This window comes from Danio rerio, chromosome 17, assembly GCF_049306965.1.
Source record: "Danio rerio strain Tuebingen ecotype United States chromosome 17, GRCz12tu, whole genome shotgun sequence".
NCBI lineage: Eukaryota > Metazoa > Chordata > Actinopteri > Cypriniformes > Danionidae > Danio > Danio rerio.
Genome location: NC_133192.1, coordinates 44,930,032 through 44,944,645, shown reverse-complemented (window position 1 = coordinate 44,944,645; position 14,614 = coordinate 44,930,032). Strand labels below are relative to the sequence as shown.

General features: G+C 32.6%; 1 protein-coding gene across 20 annotated transcripts in view; it reads left to right on the top strand.

Annotated features, from left to right (window-relative positions):
* Nucleotides 1–14,614, top strand: part of ralgapa2 (Ral GTPase activating protein catalytic subunit alpha 2) — a 324,474-nt gene that overhangs the window by 180,708 nt on the left and 129,152 nt on the right. For all 20 annotated transcript variants that reach the window (XR_012393091.1, XR_012393092.1, XM_073927824.1 and 17 more), the window contains 4 exons: nucleotides 7,817–7,945; nucleotides 8,041–8,169; nucleotides 8,912–8,970; nucleotides 9,175–9,283. Coding sequence is in view for 18 of the 20 variants with exons in the window: in XM_073927824.1 (XP_073783925.1) it covers nucleotides 7,817–7,945; nucleotides 8,041–8,169; nucleotides 8,912–8,970; nucleotides 9,175–9,283 (426 nt within the window). In the remaining 2 variants the exon portion in view is untranslated. The remainder of the gene's footprint in view (nucleotides 1–7,816; nucleotides 7,946–8,040; nucleotides 8,170–8,911; nucleotides 8,971–9,174; nucleotides 9,284–14,614) is intronic.

Here is a 14,614-nt window from a genome sequence, read left to right as displayed (position 1 = left end):
TTGCTAAGTACTTAATTTGGACACTTTAAAGGTGATTTATTTATTTATTTATTTATCATTTTTTTAGAACATTAATTTTCCCAACGTTCAAATAGTTGCTGTAGTCTTAGCTAAATATTATACTATTTTAACAAATACATACACCAATGGAAAGCTTATTTATTCAGCTTTTTATATGAAGTATAAATATCACTTTTAAAATAATTATGACTGGTGGTCCAGGGTCCTATATTGTCATTAAATGTAAAATAAAAAAAACTGTAATAGCACATAATTAATAATCATTTCCACAAACATTTAAAGTCAAAACTGGAGCGAAAACTGTATGACACATAACATTAACATCGATCTATGAAATGTGACCCTGGACCACAAAATCAGTAATAAGTGTCCATTTGTGGACATTTTATTGGATAAGATCATTTGTGGCTGAACAACACTGTAAAAATTGTTGGGTTCCACACAGTTGATTTGTGTTGGGAAAAGATGAAGGAATTAAGTTACAAATGTAAGTTGATTGAACAAAAAATAGTTAAGTTGTCCAAAAAACAACCTCAAGAATTTATTTAAAAAATATATAATTTAAATAAATAGTTTGAACATTCATTTTTTGAGTTCTGATCTCTGAATATTGAGAAAAATCACTTTTAAAATCATCTATTTTATGTTTTTAGTTATGTAAACTAGTAAGTTGTAAAATGAACATTATAATAATACATAATATTAATTTGCATGAGAATTTAATACACTGTAGTAAAAACTGGAATGTGTGAAACAACATTGATCTATAAAACTATTAATTTTTTCGATAGGATCATTTGTGGCTGAACTACTGTAAAAACTGTAATTTTACAGATTAAATTAAAAAAAAGAAGAATTGAGTTTAAAATATACCATTTAAAAAAGTTATTTGAACAAAATGAAACAACAAATATAATTTATTGAGTGTTTTTGAAAATCTGCATTTTTCAAAAATCCTCTTTTTTTAAAATGACCTATTTCATGTTCTCAGTAACGTAAACTAGTAAGTTGTAAAATAAACACTATAATAATACATAATAATTTTCATATTATACTGTAGTAAAAACTTGAATGTTTGACAAACAGCATTGTTCTACTGTATGTGACACTGGACCACAAAACCAGTAATAAATGTCCATTTGTGGACAGTTTTTGGATAGGATCATTTGTGGCTGAACAAGGCATGGGGCGAAAACCATTTACAAGTTATACAGCACTTTTAAAAAGTCAAGGTTTTAAAACCAGCAATACTTTTTGCTATACCATTCCTAAGTTATGTGTAGGATTTTGTATTTATATTTTTTTTTTCCATCTCCAGCAGAAAAGATATCTAAAGATGCTGTTTTAAATCGTGAAGAAATCTGTGTTTTTGAAACCAAAAAAAAGACAGCAGAAATTAATGATTCATTTGAAATATTCATCCCGACATGTTTACTGTGTCAAAATATTTTAAATGTTTCTTAAATTAAAAGAAATTGTGTGCAAATGGGGAAAAAGTTTTCGTTTTTTTACCCAGACATTTAAAATTATAATATTTTAGAGCATTAACTACAAATCTGTCAAACTCTGAAACCAAGATATTTTTTATCAAAGGTTATCATACCGTCAGAATATTATACCAGTCTATGCCTACACTGTAAAAAAAATAAAAATAAATAAATAAATAAAATTGTAATTTTACGGTTTGTTTCCAGCAGCTGGGGTGCCGAAAAAAAAAAAAAAAACTTTAAATAACGGTGATTGAATTACAGAAATTTACCGTAAAATAACTTTTATTTAATTACAGAAATTTAATCTTAAGGATATTACTGTAATTTAATATTCCTTACTTTACAATATACAGTTGAAGTCAGAATTATTAGCCCTCTTTGATTTTTTTTTTCTCTTCTTTCTTAATTTTTTTTTTTTTTTTTTTTTTTTTTTTCCGAATGATGTTTAACAGAGCAAGGAAATTTTCACAGTATATCTGATAATAGTTTTTCTTCCGGAAAAAGTCTTATTTGTTGTATTTTGGCTAGAATAAAAGCAGTTTTTAATTTTTTTAAATACCATTTTAGGGACAAAATTATTAGCCCCTTAAGCTATATTTTTCTCAATAATCTAAAGACAAACCATCATTATACAATAACTTGCCTAATTACCCTAACCTGCCTAGTTAACCTAATTAACCTAGTTAAGCCTTTAAATGTCACTTTAAGCTGTATAGAAGTGTCTTGAAAAATTATCTAGTAAAATATTATTTACTGTCATCATGGGAAAGAAAAAATAAATCAGTTATTAGAAATAAGTTATTAAAACTATTATGTTTATAAATGTGTTGAAAAATTAATCTCCGTTAAACAGAAATTGTTGGAAAAATAAACAAGCAGTCTAATAATTCAGGGGGGCTAATAATTCTGACTTCAACTGTCTGTAATTTAATGACCAAACCCCATAACCCCAGCTGGCGCAAATAAACCGTAAAATAGAAAAAAAAAAAATTAAATAATAAAAATTAGAGTGTAGAATGAACTTCACTGTTAAAAATGCTGGGTTCCACTCAGTCGATTTGTGTGGGAAATCATGTAAAATTAAGTTAACATATTAGGTTTTATTTTACTTTCACTTTTTTTTTTTTTTTTTTACAAATTGAAGTTGATTGAACAAAAAAAATAATAGTCCCTAAAAATCTCAAGAATTTAGTTTTGAACAAACAGTAAACATTTTTGAGGTTATTTGAAAATCTGTAATCTTGAGAAGAATCTTTTCAAAAAAAAGTTCTTTGCAAAGCAAAATACCAACCAAAATTTAAGGTGTGGACTTAACAAAATAACTCAACTCAACATGATCTTTACTTAATAGTCTAATGAATTTTGGCTTAAAATGAAAAACTCATCTTTGGCTATTCTCACAAACATACCTGTGCAACTTACAGAAACACATATGTTTTTGTGCTCCAGGGTCACAAATATACCAGTACAGAAAAGGCTGGACCTGTAGTTAATGATCAAGCAGATCTTTGCGTACTGCTATAGAAACTGGAAAATCAACAAATAGCAGCAACAGGTGCTGGACTGCAGGCTGGCTTTAGTAAAAACACACTCTGACCATCCTCATATTGATCTTAACCTCCACTGTTCTCATTCAGGTTAAGGTCCAAGAGCCGCAGTTTACATGCAGTTTTTAGTTGAAAGGATGAATTGTGTACAGTAAATATTACTGGTTTGTGTGTACTATTTAAACTGTTGTCAAATTGCCACACACACACATGCTTTAAATTGAGATTGTGCTGTATTTACCTCTGCATAATAGTCCCGCTTTGCAGAATTGCCGCTTCCTGCAAAATGCTCATTTTGGGTAATCACGCGGCAGTTTGGTGGCGCTTAATTACTACTGGTTGCTAAGCATTGCAAAGGTCATTTATTGCAAAATGAGGGTAAAATGTCCCTGCAGATGCAGCGCTTTCACCAATTTCACATCTCGCTCTCAGCAGGACTCTTTTTTTTATGCGGCTTGCTTTGCCTATATTGCTGTGTTTTTTTTTTCTTCTTCGTCTGACAGTGTTTACAAAGGATTCAATTAAGGAAGATGAATGTGGCAGTTACGGAGCAGCCGTGTTTGTTTATGCAGTTGTTTGTTTGTGCGCATGATTCAGCAGTTAAAAGAAACTGATGTGAGAGAGACAGAAATAACAGTTTATAAAACGCTTAATGCATTCACTTTGAGTTATGTAATGCTTCACACCTTATAGACTCACAATGTTATTGTGCATGCTGGCAACATTTATTCAGGCATTATTTGTGCTTTCATTTTATTTGTCTTTTATTTCTTCAATTCTGTTTTCCAAAACGAATCCTCTTTGCACTAAAAAAGTTTACAATAAACCAGGTAAACAAATTTTAAATGTAAGGTGATCGCAAGTTAACAACTGTGAGGTGATGTGCTGTGAAGTGATGTGCTCTACCGGCAGGATGATCTACAGTATATTATTTTGCTGTTTTACATATGCGCACGTTTAAGATTTGAGGTAATAACATTGCCATGATGGTCAAAGAAATCAAAACATTATTTTCACCCCAACGCAATTTAATTGGGCACTGAAGGCTAATAACTTAATTCTTATATTTGCTTTTTGACTTCTCACCATGTATCTTTTCTACAGCATAGTATAGTGTAAGAGCATGTCTATTACCAGAAAAACTAAATTAAAATTATATTTTAATTGAACACATCACCTCAAATACAGTAAGCTACGCCTACAGAACAGTCTGTTTAGCATTGTGAAAAGGCAAAGCTGAATATCTGTGGTTAAAGTGCCACCCAGCGGTCATATGCTGCTGGCGCATCAATTACCGCCGTCACCGCGGTATGAATGGCAGCAAAATAAAACACATCGAAGTAGTAACATCTGTACATTTATTTTTTATTCATTCGTTTATTTTCCTTCAGCTTAGTCCCTTATTCATCAGGGGTTTCCTCAGTGGAATGAGCCACCAACTATTCCAGCATTTGTTTTACACATTGTATGTGCTTCCAGCTGCAACCCAGTGCTGGGGATTTTTTTATTTTGCCCCTATATTATTTGATCAGAGTTTAATACTCTTTTGCAAAGTCTCTTCTTTTTTTCTGATAATGCATTTACGTGTCTGAAGGCGGGAACAACCTGTCAATCATATGCAATCCACCAATAGCAAACTGTCCATTAATTTGATAAATCAGCATTTGTTTGTTTGATCAAAAAAAATCTTCTCTCTGTTAAACATAAACGGGGCTAATAATTTAGGGTGTTGAAAAGATCTTCTCTCCGCTAAACAGAAATTGAGGAAAAAATAAACAGAACAGCTGGGCTAACTATTCTGACATATGTATATGTGTGTGTGTGTGTGTGTGTGTGTGTGTGTGTGTGTGTGTGTGTGTGTGTGTGTGTGTGTGTGTGTGTGTGTGTTCAAATAACTGATTTATTTTATCTTTTCCATGATGACAGAAAATAATATTCGACTTCTATACAGCTTAAAGTGACATTTAAAAGTTTACGTTGGTTATAGGTTAACTAGGCAGGTTAGGGTAATTAGGCAAGTTAATGTATAATGATTGTTTGTTCTCTAGACTATTGGAAAAAATATATAGCTTAAAGGGGCTAATAAAATGTTTTTAAAAAAATGTAAAACTGCTTTTATTCTCACCAAAATAAAACAAATAAGACTTCATATATATATATATATATATATATATATATATATATATATATATATATATATATATATATATATATATATATATATATATATATATATATATATATTGTTTCTGGTAATGCCTTATTGTTTTTCTAAATAAGGTTTTTATAGTTTTTTTCTTTTTTTTTAAATGTTATTATTAAAATTTTTATTTTTTGGATATATATTTTAACATATTTCATTATTATTTTTCAATACTATATTTAATTTTCAAAGCAAAGGACTGGAATGAAGCACAATAATCACTTTTTCATTATTTTTTATAATTATTTTATATAATTGCATTTCTTTTTTTAATAATAAAATCAAATGTAAGACTTGTTCCATCGCACAGCGTTACTATGTAATATATGTTATTGATGTTTCCACACTAAGTAACAAATTTGAATTATTGGTAACTTTACTGTTTTTATAAAGATATCTTGGTAATAATATAGATGTTTACTTCTTTCCAGATTGTTAGATAGAGTTGAAGACAAAATGAGTAGCCCTTTTTTGACACTGTAAGTTTTTCAAATATTAATTGAAAGGGTATGGGAGATGAGACTGTAATTTGTTTATTCTTAAAACACACCTATAACTCATTAAGAAAATGAACTCAACCCTTTTAGACCATGCGCCAAAGCGCGAGGCAAATTTCCCTTCCTTAAATTAGCAAAAACGCGTCCTGACACGACCTGAAAGCATTTGCGCCCTGCATTTTGCGCTTTGCGCATGGACCGTCAAAATAGAGCCCCTAGTTTGGAAAAAGTCAGGAAAGTGGGTGTGTCTAGCTCTGTTTGGGTGGGAGTGTCGGGGGAGGGAAAAGGGGAAGGATATGAATAAAAATGGGAGTTTCCATTTGAGCATGCGTTGATTTTCACAAAGTAAAAACAAACAAACACACCGGGGAGAAAAGTAGCGACTGTTTAATGACGGTGGAATGTTTGGTACCACATGTTGTATAAGAGAAAAAAATACTCTGCATTTCTCGGTAACTAAGATGCACTCGGTAGGTCAGAAAGCTGTGTGTGTGTAGAAAATCCTGTCACAAAATGCTGTGAAAATTAAACACGACGGTCCGCAATAGTTTGCTTTCAGTGTCCACGTTTATACTCAGAGAGCAGCATTTACAGCGGATCTTTCGGTCCATAATATTGGAGTGATGTTAACGTAAAATAAGTAACTTAGAAATCATTTTGACTAAGGTCTGTCTTTAAACACTTAAAAAATACTGCTGACGATATGAACTATAACTTTGCCATCTGAATGAACAAAGAAAGGGCACTGATCGCACACACTTATTAGAGACAGGACAATAAATAAAAAAAACTGGAGCTGCATTTTTTTTAAAGGACACAAGCACTAAATCTGGATTTATCCATTTCCAGATGCGAAAAGTTCTCGGGTAAAAAATGTTCCGTACAAACGTATTTCTGCCGCACGTCACGTGCACTGATCCACACGTGAGTCCAGTTGTGCTCTCACAGAGAAAAAGTGAAATCAAACCTTCACTGCAGCAAATTAGAAAAGCAACATTGACGACTCGTATCTCCAAACAATTCTTATTCTTTTCCCACTTCTTTTGGCAACACAACGTGGCGTCTCTCTGTCGTCTGAACACTGTTTCAGGGACAGTCTTCGAAGCTAGCATACATATTAATGAAGTTAAAATGCATACACAATAAAGAGCGCTGATTGGTTTGAACCAAGTCTTACTCATGCATTAATGCAGCACACTCAGAGACGTAATACGGTACTAGCAGGTACAGAAGTCCAGTCTACTCGCTGGAATACACTCCAAGATCTCATGGCCATGACGCAAATTTGATTCAAACCGGAAGTAAAAATTTGGTCGAAATAACACAACAACAACCAATTTTCACTTTTTAGTGTAATATATGTGTCCTAATAGTGTTTTTAGCAGTGTGGGACACAAATCCGACTGTCAACAGCTCAGAAGATGTGTTTTGGTGTTTCGTGACCCTTTAAAGCATACTGTAGTAGTAGTGTGTGTGTGTGTGTGTGTGTGTGTGTGTATATGTATATAATATATATATATATATATATATTATTATTATTATTATTTTATTATTATTATTTTATTATTATTTCTTTACTTTTTTTGCATGATACTAGTATTCAGCTGCTATGCAATTTTAAACCTTAACTAGGTTAAGTTAGTTTATTAGGCAAGTCATTGGACAACAGTGAAAACCTATTTTCTTAAGGGGGCTAATAATATTGACTATAGCAATTTTGTCTTTTTTTCTTTTAATTTTGTATTCCAGTCACACGAAAACAAATAAGACTTTCTCTAAACAAAATATAGAACAAGCATTTCTGTAGAAATGCCCCCGTCTCTGTTAGACATCACTTGGGAAATATTCCATTATGCAAACAGGGCTAATCATATATATTTTCAACAGAGTTTTCAAAAAGCACCTGTTCATATACACAAGTGAAAGTATTTCTGAAGTATTTTGTTTATGAGGGTGATTGTTCTTCATCCATCACCTCTCTACTTTGTTCTAAATAAAAATGTCAAACAAATGTCTTAAACCCTAAAGCATGATTGTGATCTGTTGTTGTTTGTCCAGGATGTGTTGAACACAATGATCAGGTGGTGCTCTCCTCGCTTCTTCTTTCTGGGTCTGCCGGGCTTCACCATGCTAGTGGGAGACTTCATCACCGCGGCTGCTCGCATCCTCAACACAGACTCCTTTGAGGTAGTGTTAATATCTACTGTATATCTGCATCCTCAACTCAGCTTCATCTTCTTCAGCTTTACAATGTTGTCTTTTTCCAATGCTGTACTTGTCAGGCTCCACGAGTCGAGGCTCAGGCTGTTCTTGGTTCGCTGGTGTGTTTTCCGAACTTGTATCAGCAGATTCCCTCTCTTCAGTCTGTTCCTGGATCTGAGGATATCCTCGTTGGCAAAGAGGACATGAAGGTATGCGGTTGTTTGACTCCCCAGACATAACTTTTGTTTTTCCAATATTAAGGCGTAATGAACTTTTACCAAACCAACTATAATACTATTAATATATTAAAAATATAAGGAGCTATTAATTTCTTCCAGACAGGAAACCTGTATTGCACTGCAGTTCATTTATATATATATATTTATATATATATATATATATATATATATATATATATATATATATATATATATATATATATATATATATATATATATATATATATATATAATAAAATAGTGGATAATACACATCCCTGAGGGACATTTCATTTATATATATATATATATATATATATATATATATATATATATATATATATATATATATATATATATATATATATATATATATATATATATATATATATATATATAATTCACTTATCTTTTAATACGTTTTGGTGTGATAATTATCCCCTATTAAAAAAACTAATTGTTTTGAATGAGAAGCTGTAATGTAGCCCTGGTGGGATGAATTTTTGGCTTGGCACGCCGCTATGGAAGAATGAATGTAGCGGAAATTATCCTATAGGTTATGTTTTGTCATGGTTTGCTCTTATGTTATGCTATGTTATGGTATGCATTGTCATCCTATGCTTTATGTCATGTTATGCTATGCTATGCTATTCTGTGCTATGCTATGCTATGCTACCACAAACACAACCCTAAACCAACGTGTTAACATAAAGTGTTATGTCTCTGTGTGTAGGACTATCTTGTGAACATTCTTTTGAAGACTGCACGCAGTGAGACATGTGAAGGAGCCAGGTAGAACCACATGACTTATTACACACTGCTCATGGAGTAACATATACAGTACTAAAATCATCATTATTATTTTATAAAAATAAAAAAAACACACTGATGTTTTATTGATGACATGTTTACAGCAACACAGGGCTGCTTTTACATGGTAAATGATGTGCTCAACTGGTCTGACATCAATCTGGTTGTGTTTTTACTGTGTTTTAGGTGTGTGGCGATCTGCGGTCTGGGTTTGTGGGTGTGTGAGGAGCTCAGGCAAACAGAAACCCATCATCAGGTCAAAGATGCCATCAACGTCCTCGGTGTCACGCTCAAGGTGATTATAATTGAGCTGTGCTTCTCTGTGAACTGGTAGAAACCTGTCTTTATTAGTTGTATTAGTATGACCTTAGTTTATTAAGTAGCAGCAAAACATTGCAGAGCTAAAAGTAACAACTGCATCCGTCAGGGGCTCAGGGCAGGGTTACCGTGACCAACAAGATGAATATAAACTGTTTTGAGCACACTTTCTGAGATAACAGCGGAACATAATGCTGAACACATTATCACTTGCAATAATTACAGCATGCTACAAAAACACATTATTATCTCTTCTATTCTCTGCCTCATCAGTAGAAAGAAAGAAAATAAACACGTAGTGTTGTCCACTTTCAGCCACTTCTCTTATGATGGAGAGTCTGTGGGCTGCTGTTGGCTTTCTTTCAATCTAATACTGTGAATTCTAGAGCTATTTTCAGATTTAACTAAATATAGCCTAAAATGTATTAAAAGGACCAGATCAATTTAATGTAACATTCCCAACAGGGGGTCCCAGCCCATAAGTGGGCCTCAGCGAGCTCTGTGGGGGGTCGTGTCATGTTTAAACAAATTCTCAGCATTGGACATCTAGGAGAATGATCATGTTGCCTAAGTTCATTTTATCCTCTAGTTTAGTGGTCCTCAATCACCGGTCCGTGGATCAATTGGTACCGGGAAGCACAAGAAGTCGTTATTTATTTCCGCTTTATTTATTGTCTGAGTCTGAACGAGCTTTTATTTTGAAAAGTCTTTTATTTTGAAAAAAGACCGTATATCTCTCTCTTACATCTCGGTCATTTGGGTAAAGTCAAGATCGGATATGCGGCCGGCCGGAAGTGCGATATGCACATTAATATAGCAGCATTTTTTTATGACACTGTATAGCAATCATTAATATTTTTCCAGTACTGTGACGGTTGGGGTGGGGGTGGGTGTTAAAAAATACAATTTATTGGGTAATTTAATAAACAACATTAATAATAATCTGTGCAACTACTGTTTTTACGTTACTGTGACGGTTGGGTTTAGGGTTGGAGAGGGGGTAAATGTTAATAAAATACAATAAATGGGAAATTTTATAAATAATACAAATAATTCTCGTTATCTTCTGGCTGCAAACGTATCCGATCTATCAACTACCGGTCACTTAAGCGCCCAAATTTAACCCACAATCTAGCAAAATAAGTAACAAACAGACAAGAAACAAAATAAGCGAGAAACAGACAAGAAATAAAATAAGTAAGAAACAAGAAATAGTCTTTGGAAAGTGTCTTTGTTAAGGGTAAAGGCCCAGTGAACATCCCATGAAATGCCAAGGTATGGATTCGCTACCCATGTGTCAACATATCAGCTGAATCCACCATGGCTCTGCAAGAAGATCAACTGATGGGAATCCCAAAGACGGTGGTCTTTTAGGGGCCATTTGGATACCGCTTATTTCTAGAGTGTGACGTGCTCGTGCCAATGAATCCCGTAAGCGCACCGCGACTCACGTGACAAGAATTGACCCATCAGTTTCAGCTTGTATGGAATATTCACATTTCAGTAAGACTAACAAACACTGAACACCCAAACACTCCAGTGCTTTGTAATTTCCTCCATTAATAAAACTTGTATCGAGGGACAGCAATGTTTTGTCAGCTTGTCATCCTCTGAGAAAACGGTTGATGGTCACCTAGCAACCTATAACCAACAACCTACCAAACACCCCATCACCCTGTCCACGGTAAAATTGTCAAGCATTGACAGCTCCGCAGTGATAAAAAGGTTGAGGACCACTGCAAAAATGGACAAATTTGTAATGCGTCCTCCACAAATCTCAATGATTCGCCACGCAGCAATCCTTTTACAAATTAATAGAGCATAACAAATAACATGCAAGTATTAAATTGTAAAAGCCTATATTATATTTTTCCCTTATACACCAGTGTGAATACTGATATTTTTGTTATTGAATTTCAAATCCAGTTTGGTCCAGTTTGAAGGCCAAAGGCTTACGTTTTTCAGTTACAAAAGACCTACTGATGTTTTGCTTATATATTTTACAATAGGCTATTATTTGTGCCTAAACATATCTAGAACTAGTTATAAACATACTGTTTGTTTGAAAACATTTTTACTGCAAATTACTGCAAACTCATATGAGCGATAAATAATATCATTAAATGTGGAAAGGGACCTTACAATATTTTCCGGTGGAAAAGGGGGTCTCAGGCAAAAAAAAAAAAAAAAAGATTGGGAACCACTGCTATAGGCTATATTATAGGACTCGACACGTTATTCTGTTTAGCAGTTTTAACATGTGTATATATGCTTTTATTTTGTATATTGAAATATTTTAGAACATTAAAGTAATACAATTTTGAGATGTCGTTGAATGAAATTAGTTTTAGTTTTTATTTCATTTTGACCGTTTGTTTTCAAATTCGGTTTTAATTACTTTTTAGAGGTAGATTTAGTAGTTTTTATTGTTTGAAATTGCTTACTGTAGTTTTAGTTCAGTTTTTATTAGTTTCAGTGTTTAGTTTTTTACTTTTATTTTTTTATGTAAATTAGGATATTTGTAAGGTGCAAGATTCAAACTCATGAGAATAAATGTCAAAGATCAACCAAGTGGAATGGGATGAATATAGGGAGAATAAATTGTATGAAGTGAATCCATTTGTAAATTAAAGAAATAATTATCATTTTGAAAATAGACATGACCAGGTAGTACATACGAGATGTTGAACTGGACACTCAAGACTTACACACACATATTTATTGAAAGGGGAAGAACGATAAAACATATTTTAACAGAATGTGTATTTTTAAATAATATTAGAGAACGCTTTTATTTGGGAAATATTTTAAGTGAAATGCTTAAAAAAGGTGCCTTCTGGAGCAGTTTTAGAATATTTATCTTTGATCAAACTGAAAGACTGTATATAACTGTTTTCAGTGTTGTTGCTATTTGTATGTTTTTTTTTATGATTATATGATCCTATATTGTATATTTAGTATGTGTTTTTGCCATGAATATAGCCAATGCTGCTGATATGGCATTAAAATCTAAATAAAGTAAAGTCAAAGATCAGCCAACTAGTTCAACCAGTTTACTTAAAAGATCCGATTAAAAAGAACTATCTTTCACGATCAGGGACACTAATACGGAAATAAAATACATTTCAGCTTGGGTCGTATTTAATGCTATCACTCTGCTGCTGTTAATTTCACTCGTTGTTTTTGTCGTGGACATATGGGAGCAACAGCCAGGATGACTAGACGAGAAACGGCAAATGTCAATCTGGCCAATGGCATCAGGTTTACAGACTCTAAGGTGCCGTACGTATTAAACACCTGGCAGTGCGAAGTAAATAGATTTACTTCTAAAAGGCTTACAGTAGGTTTACGTATTAAACAAATTTACAAAAACAAAAACAATTTTTTTTTTTTTTTTTTGAAAAGGGGAAAAAACAATAAATTGCTGTATGAATGCTGTAATGTTTAAATAATATTCTATTAAAAACATATGAGGATCATGTGACCATCAGGAAGAATGCAGCATCTCATTTCTCAGAGGATGCGTTCTCTGTCCTTGCAGTTTCCAGAGTTTGTTCTTCTGAGGACACCTGGCAAGACCGATCTCCACAAGAACGCGAGTCCGTTCTCTGCATTCTTGGAATTGAGAAACAGCCATTATCATGATGACATTCAGCCTGCTTTAATAATAATCGAAACACAAACGTGGTTAAGCAAAATCTGCGATTGACAACTACCTCTGTAAAATTGCAGTGCAGCTGAAAAGCTTCTGCAAAACACACTCTAGTCATTTGAACGTGTTCATTGTTAAAGATAATGAGTTGCAGCTAGAGTGTTCTCTTCCTCCTCATGCGTCTGCACTCATGTCCTGTTCATGTTGACATGCTGCAGGTCAGGCCTGAATAAAGCTTCAGGAAAGAGCACGGGTGTCCATCTCTAAAAGCTTGTGCTGAACTGTCGGGAGGTTTCTGTTACTCGGAAAAACACTCACTCTCCAGTCTGAGATTCCACATGATTGGAGTCCAGAGCAGATAAGAGTTATGGGAAGAGCAATACGCAATCCAATAACCTGGAATCTACCTGGAGATGTGCTTCTCTAGAATAAAGTTAGTTAGTCTTAAAAAAAATTCACCCAAGTTCTTGGCTTGTGATTAAATCATTCATTATTTAATGTTATATTTGCAATGTTATTCTAGAATTTAAAAAAAAAAAAAAAGAATTTAGGCCAAACTTAATTGAAATGTAATCTTTCACAGACTGACTGAGAAATGTGCAATATACAGTGAATTAAATACTAAAGCATAAAATTAAACAAAACAAAAAAAGTATAATGTATAAAGTAACTTAACAACATCAAGCATTTTGAATCTTTTTGACTGGAAACTTTACTTCTACTCATTTTTAGACAATACGTAATTTCAAAACAATTGGTAAAATGCACAAATCCAATTCGTAAATTCAAAACACAATTTGTACATAACCTAATCCAATTTGTAATTCAAAAGCAATTCATAACTACAAAAATTTAATTTGTAAATTTAAAACACAATTCATAAATGCACTAATCCAATTCATGAATTCAAAGCACATTTCATAAATGTGCAAATCCAATTTGTAAGTTCAAAACACAATTCATAAATTCACAAATCCAATTCATGAATTCAAAACACAATTCATACATGTGCAAATCTAATTCGTAATTCAAAACCCAATTCATAACTATGCAAATCCAATTTGTAAATTCAAGACACAATTCATAAATACGCAAATCCAATTCATAAATGTAAAACACAATTCAGAAATGCACAAATCCAATTCCTAAATTCAAAACACTATTCAGAGATGTGCAAATCCAATTAATAAATTCAAAACACAATTCATAAATTCACAAATCCAATTCGCAATTAAAACAATTCATAAATGCACAAATCCAATTCGTAAATTAAAAACACATTTCATAAATACACAAATTTAATTTGTAAATTCAAAACACAATCGATAAGTGCACAAATTAAATTCTTAATTCAAAACACAATTCATAAATGCGCAAATTCAATTAATGAGCAAATCTAATTCGTAAATTCAAAACACAATTCATAAATAAGCAAATCTAATTCGTAAATTCAAAACACAATTCATAAATGAGCAAATCTAATTCGTAAATTCAAAACACATTTCATAAATGAGCAAATCTAATTCGTAAATTCAAAACACAATTCATAAATGCGCAAATTCAATTAATGAGCAAATCTAATTCGTAGTTTCAAAACACAATTCATAAATAAGCAAATCTAATTCGTAAATTCAAAACACAATTCATAAATAAGCA